This window comes from Gopherus evgoodei, chromosome 5 (genome assembly GCF_007399415.2).
Source record: "Gopherus evgoodei ecotype Sinaloan lineage chromosome 5, rGopEvg1_v1.p, whole genome shotgun sequence".
Lineage (NCBI taxonomy): Eukaryota > Metazoa > Chordata > Testudines > Testudinidae > Gopherus > Gopherus evgoodei.
In genome coordinates, this window is record NC_044326.1 from 67,768,540 (window position 1) to 67,775,824 (window position 7,285).

A 7,285-nucleotide genomic window follows, 5' to 3' on the forward strand; every position below is an offset into this window, starting at 1 on the left:
GATCGGTATGGGTGAAACCCAAGACTTTTAGATCCACAGCACAGAACTCAACTACTTGAGCTAAAAGAGAACTGGGTGCAACAGTATGCTGTTGCCTTGTATGTGGACCAGCTGCTAGAAGGGAATCTGAAATGCTTTGCCAAGGACTAGAAGTGTTGGATAGCTAATGTGATGCCAAGTTTTAAAAAGGGCTCCAGGGTGATCCCAGCAATTACAGGTTGGTAAGCCTGACTTCAGCTCCAGGTAAACTAGTTGAAACTATAGTAAAGAACAAAATTGTCAGACACAGATGAATATAATTTGTTGGGGAAGAGTCAACATGATTTTTGTAAAAGGAAATCATGCCTCACCAATCTACTATAATTATTTGAGGGAATCAACAAGCATGTGGACAAGGTCAAGTGGATATAGAATACTTAGATTTTCAGAAAGCCTTTGACAAGGTCCCTCACTAAAGGTTCTTAAGCAAAGTAAGCTGTCACGGGATAAAAGCGAAGGATTGGTAACGGGATAAAAACATAGGGTCATGAGGTTATGACGGGGGGGGGGGGGGTTCATGAGCTGTCAGCCTCCACCCCAAAACCTCACTTCACCTCCAGCATTTATAATAGTGTTAAATATTTAAAGAGTGTTTTTAATTTATAAGGGGGGGGTGTTGCTGTGTGAAAGGGGTCACCACTATAAAAGTTTGAGAACCACTGTATATACAGCACCTAGATGCAAACTGCACAGATAAACTTCTCTACAATACTAATTAACTTTCACATAATTGAAAATGATAGTACAGAAAAGACAAAAACTGAAAATGGATGGAGAATACATATGGAGGGAATACTGAAATTTCTCTTACCTCAAAGCTTTCTGTCCAAAATACATAAAAAGCTCCTTCCCCAAAGTTTCTACACCAGTATACACACATCCTTTCAGCAATCTCAGGAAATCCTGACAGGAGGTTTTATTCCCAGTCACAGCATGCTGAAAATAAATTCACACACACAACACATGTTTAGGAAAGAAACAGTCCTAAAGCCAATATCAAAATTTCACAGTCATCAGTTAATACTCAACTATACAGACAAAATCTGCCACCCTTAATCATATTGAGTACAACCTTATTCCTCCAACAATCCCACTGAAATCAATGGGACTACTTGCAAAGCAAACTGCTATTCAGTGTAACCAAAGCCATCAGACACTAGCCCATTTTACTCTGCCCTGTTGGTGTCCAGAAAATATTATCCTAGAAAAAGAGATAAGGAACTCATCATTTATGTAAAAACATAATTTGACAGATGTCACCTTAAATCTCTAACAGACACTTACAGAGCATCCTGCCAGATCACCAACTCCCTTCAGGAGTTCTGAGAAGGGTATTTTGTTGGAGAAAATGTGATACACCATTTTTTGTTATTTTAAAAGCAAAAACCTTTTCAAAATGCCTCTGTCTGGAGCCACTGACAGTGCTGATACATGTTCTATGTACTAGACAAGACTTCTTGTGTCCAGCAAAAATCTGCATACAGCCCCACAGGAGTACCATTCCTTTCAAAGATCAGATTTTCAACAGCAAGACACAAAGGTGTTGGGGAGGGACACTGGTGAGGGAATGGATCATTTTAAGGATCTGAGTCAAAATTCACTACTCACATAGTAAGTTACACTCCATTTATTCAAACAGAGACATAAGTACTTACACTAATGATTAATTTAGCCCAGGGAACTACTATTTAGTGACAGCATTTCAGAGCTTATGTTTTGGTGTATGGATCAAGTATTAGCATAATCAGACTAGTTTCAAAGCCACATTTGTAATTCACAAAGTATCCAGGACTTCTATCATCATTGCTGCAAAATCTCTAAAGCCAGTGCTACTATGTGAAAAATAACATTTTTCCATTCGTAACAGGCAGAAGCCCAAGTGAACAGCTTTGACACAGGTCTGAAGCAAAACTTCAAGTCTGAATAAAGAATACACAATTAAACCTACATTTTGGGCCTTAGATGACTAGCTCTTTTGTCAGTATGGTACAATTGCTCCTTATTAACAAAAAAATATTCTGTTAAAACCATGTTGACATTTTTAGTCAATTCATTTGCCATACTATTTTAAAATCCTCTCTCTGTTTTTGAGATATGTACAGAAGTGTCAATATTATGAGTAATTAACAGGACCAAGACTGTTATTTCTCACTATCTTTTAATTTTAAATAGCTTTGTGAAATAACTAAGTTATATATAGATTATCCTATAATTTAGTATTCCTAACTATAATTATAAAATACCTATTCAATCAAAATAAGTTGGACAGCCCATTGTTTATTATATTCAATATCACAATGGCCTGTTGGCAAAGCGAAAAGAAAATGTAAAAGCTTTTGCCTATATAAGACTGTTGAACCAGTCTCAAGGTGTGATTTTTAAACAATATATTTAAACCTGTGCAAATCCCTGTACAGACACTTCTTCTGGGATAAGCAAAGTTTATCACAGTTTATCTTAAGCCAATCAATCAGTTTAACCAGAACAAGAGTTTCCACACAAAAAAAGGTTCAATTAAAGGGGTTTCTTAAAGGATTTAAATTAAACCATTTCAACTTCTGTGCTTAGATAAGGTCTTCCATTCTTCCCAAAGCAGAGGCCCTTTATGCCCCACTTAAGTTCTTACATGGGCCATGAAGCAGAGGACCATCAAAAGGACAAAGTGGAGCACAGACCTTGTGATGGTCCTCTATCCAGAGAGAAAATTCATCCTGGGATGAATTTCACCAGCTGAGAATATAATTGTTACTATCTTTACCTCTTTGCTAAATTCATCAGAGCATAATTTATTCAAAAAATAAAAATACTATTTAAGTCCTGAAACCAGAAAGTTATGAGAATTAATTGATGACACAATCTCTTGCACTACATTCTTTTTAAAGTTGTGGGCAAGAGCACTGCTGTGGAACCTTAATACAGAGTTATGGCAAGACATTAATCTGTGTCTAGGCTTACATATCAAACATAAGAAAAAATCCTTCTGTGGCTTTCCCATTGCTTAAAACATAAGGGATTCACCAAGTTTCCCACACTGTTGCAGAAACTGACAAAAAAAACCTCCTCAACAGTACTGAACAGTACTGAATCTTCACAGCTCTTAACCAGACCTGCTCATGTATATTTTAACTTTTTCTACAAAAAGGTCCCACAAGCCCCCAAAGTTGTATGCTGTTGAATAGTCTTATATTGGCAACAAAAATGGGTAAAAATTAGCCAAGACATTACATACTGAGTACATGGAAAGCAGATACCCCATTCTTTATTTGGTTAAATAATTTGTCTGGTTAATGTGTTTCTGTAAGTAAAAATTCTTTTTCTGTGGGCTAATGTCATTCTCCCTCTAGGCTTTGTATTGTACACTTCCAAACCCTATATAATTAAAAAGCAACTAATGCCAGCAACAAATTCTATGATTTTCCTTGTAGGGTTCCTGAACTAAAATGATATTAAAAAAATTACCATCTTTTTGATTAGACAAAAGAGTGACTTGAAAAGATTTCCTTCATTATTTCCTACATGGGTTCATGTTTCTCCAGCTCTCTGTCTCTTCAAATTAATCAGATTTGCTATGGCTGATTTATTATGTTGATGACAAGAATATATTATGGTACACTGACTTAAAAAAAAAAAAAAAAGTGAAAAATCTCAAACTGCCAGTAACCTCTGGTGTAGTTAACTCTACAATGATTTTTGCAGAAACAAATTATGTCACTCACATTAATGATCTTGTTTGAAGTTCAGGTCAGGCACATTTTATCATTTCCAAAACTACAAGAGAATTTTTACAAATCTAGTAAAGCTTTCTTGCATTCTTTCAAAGCTTAAAAGGAATGTCAACTGCATCACTTGTATTGGTGTAAAACCTTTGTATCAGATACAGCACAGTAGAACAACAAACGCCTTCTCAACATTTATTTAAAATTAAGTCCACTAAGTCTGGTTTCCTAGCATTAAACAGAGAAGGTAAAGTTTCCAAAAGTACTAAGTGGCTTAGGAGCCTGAATGTCATTTTTTAAATATTTAGGCACTTAGGGCAAGATTTTTTAAAAGTATTTAGGTACCTAAAGATGCAGATAGGTACCTAGTGGGATTTTCAAAAGACATCTAGGAATGTAATTCCCACTGAAATAATTTTGATGGGCCATCATGGGTCTAGGCACTTTTTAAAACCCCACTAGATGCCTCTCTACATCTCTAGGTGTCAGAATTCTTTTAAGAATCTGGCCCTCTAAATGCCTAAATCTCTTTTGAAAATGAACATGTACTTTTGAAATTTTTACCCTGAATGTAATTAGTGGGGAAGCAGTGAAACAATTAGTTCTTGTATCGGCCTACTTGAAAGATTACAGTGCAATCCTTTTTCTTCTTTGTGCCCAAAGACAGAAGGGGGGTGTTATCAAAACAATGCCAGTTTTGAGGAGAGAGAGAATATTTACACTTGGGGGATGAACTCAGGCTCTCTTGCATAAGCACCAAAGGAGACTGTGCACATCCTGCCAGACTTTCCTGAACTGCTAGGGAGCAGCACGTCCTGACACCTTGCAACAGGGCTCAGCGGTTCATGACAGAATTCAGAAACTTGTGTAACGCTTCCTGTTGCAAGTGTCCTAAAATGCCCAGCGCGTGAAAGAATCAAAGGAAATGAATGAGAACACGAAAAAGGCACGAGTGCAGCAAGGGACAGGTTCTCCCTTGTACTTTATTTACATGGGTGGTGGGCGGAGGGATTGGCAGGAGCTGCCCCCACCCCGCGTGTCTATAAGTATCGCGTCGTTCCCCTTTCAGCTGCTCCCACGCCGCAGGGCTCAGCCGGGGGTCGCCCCCACCAGCCCCCTTTCCAACCTGGGGATACCACCAGCGTGTCGCTGCCACTCCCCCTAGCCCTACAGGGGCCCAAGCAGCTGTCCTGTCCCACCCGCCCTGGGGCAGCTGTTACCGTCCGGCGCACGCCGCCTGAGCTGCTCCCGCCGCAGGCGCTGCTCACCCCGGTGCGGGCGGCGGGCCCCGGAGCCCCCGGTCGAGCTGGCAGCAGCGCGCTGCCCCGCACGCCCCGCACTGCCTGGCCCCTGCGCACCCGGGCCCGGAGCCTCTCCCCGTACAGGGCGCAGCCTGGACCTTCCACCATCCCGGAGTCGCTCAAATCTCCCGCTCAGTGGCTGCCCCGCCCCTGTCTCCGCCGGGCCCTGCAGGAGGAGGAGGCACGTCGCCTACGACTGGGGGTGGAGCAAACTGGAGGCCCGCCTCCCATCCCTGTTAGGGAACTTGCCAACTTTCTACTGGCGGAAAAACAAACACTCTTGACCTGCCCCGCCCCTCCTCTGTGGCCCCGCCCCCTGCTCACTCCATTCCCCCCATTGCTCAGGCAGGGTGTTGGAGTGCAAGTGGGGGAAGGCTCCAGCTGGGGGTGTGGGCTCTGGGGTGCCACTGGGGATGAGAGGATTGGGATGCAGAGGCTGAGGCTGAAGGGTTCAGAGGGTGGGAGGTGGATTAGGGCTGGGGCAGGGGTTTGGGGCATGGGAGGGAAGCAGGAATCCAGACAGTGATGACCTCAAGCAGTTCCTGGAAGCAGCGACTTGTCCCATTTTGGCTCCTACACGGAGGTGTGGTCATTCATCTCTGCACACTCCCCATCCACAGGCGCAGCACACTCAGCTCCCATTGGCCGTGGTTCCCAGCCAATGGGAGCTGCAGGGCCAGCACTTGGGGATGGGCAGCATGCAGAGTCCCCTGGTTACTCCTATGCATAGGAGCCAGAGCAGTGACATGCTGCTGCTTCTGGGAGCTGCATGGAGCCATGGCAGGCAGGGTGCCTGCTTTAGTTCTGCTGCGCCACCGACCGGACTTTTAATGACCTGGTCAGCGGTGCTGACCATGGCTGCCAGGATCCCTTTTCAACCAGGCATTCCAGTCCAAAACTGGATACCTGGCAACTCTAATGTTTTTGCAGTGGTCAAAGGTGGCTTCCTGCCCTGGATCTGTGCACAGGGACCAAATAGGATCCCTATCCCTGCATCCCTATCACCCATAAAGTGGCCTAATTGGCTTCAACCCCAAACCTGAGCCTAGCTCATTCTGCACATCCTCAGCCACAGCTGGAATCTAGGCCATCATTCAAATATAAATGGACCCTGTCTCTGTAAAGGAACAAAATGCAGGATCTGAATTTCACACCACCAGAACTTCATGTCAGCCAGCATCCAGATCTTGAGTCTTTGTCCCATCAGCATGAGAAAAGGTGGAAACTGTGGTGGGACATGGTAAGGAAGGCATGTCCATCCAGGCATTTTGTTGATCTGTCACAGTGAAAGGTTCCAAAAAAAAAAAAGGACTGGAGCTACTGACCTAACACATAATTTCTTTTTTGTTGTTGTTTTCTCCCAGGTCCTGTGGCTCTCTCATGAATTCTTTCCTATTTTCATTGTAATGCTGTATCCTAGATAATGATTCCTGGATATTATCATGTGAATCCCTGAATGGTGACATAAGCACTGCTATTGCACGTGTTTATCCACACAATCTCAAGGCCCTCTGAAAAGAAGAGGAGACACCTGCGTGGAATGGCAAATTTCATAGCCAAATCAAGAGTGTTGACAGGCAAACTTTAAATGTGTATTTAAAAAAAAAATCCCTGGCAATCTCAGGAGCATCCCCACATATGTTTTAATAATCACTAGCGGAAAATATACTTTAGAAATTATTTATATGATTTGGACTGTATGTGACCTGACACAAGAACTGGGAACAGAACCAAATAATTCTGACCTTTAGTCCCCTATGCTAAACACAGGGCAACACTACTCACGCATTTGTGCATACTTTAGGAGACTTATTGACCCTCTCTACACCCCTGCTGCATATACCTATACTTTTCAAGGATCTGCAAATAAATTGCTAAATACAGTACTTTCCAAAAGAAGCAGGTCAAAAAAGATAGCATATGGATAACTTTGCTTATGCTGTCTGTTTTCTTTTACTTCAAGGTTATGTAGCCAGTGTAGGCAACTTTATATCATAGTCAGATATTATACAAAGCCCAACAGAAGATTCTCTATAAATAAATCACATGACATGTTGCCCAGGAAATTAAAAAGTGTATGATGTGGTGTACATCACTATGAATATCTATAGTTGGTTGTTTGATAAGCATGCTGATTCAGAAGCTATTGAGATTAATTAGTAATTGAAAAAACAAGGTTTGACTAATTGACAATTATTGGCCGGAGAATTAAACTCCCTAGCCAGAGGA

At 42.0% G+C, this 7,285-nt stretch overlaps 1 protein-coding gene across 3 annotated transcripts in view; it reads right to left on the reverse strand.

Annotated features, from left to right (window-relative positions):
• Positions 1-5,210, reverse strand: part of NEIL3 (nei like DNA glycosylase 3) — a 32,240-nt gene extending 27,030 nt beyond the window's left edge. For 2 of the 3 annotated variants that reach the window (XM_030563785.1, XM_030563784.1), the window contains exons 1-2: positions 5,024-5,210; positions 851-975 (exon numbers count right to left, since the gene is read on the reverse strand). In XM_030563785.1, coding sequence (XP_030419645.1) covers positions 851-975; positions 5,024-5,164 — 266 coding nt within the window. In that variant the 5' untranslated portion in view covers positions 5,165-5,210. Of the gene's footprint in view, positions 1-850; positions 976-5,023 lie in introns of those variants that run through there. The other variant, XM_030563786.1, reaches the window with a different exon arrangement.
• Positions 5,211-7,285: the final 2,075 nt, after the last annotated feature.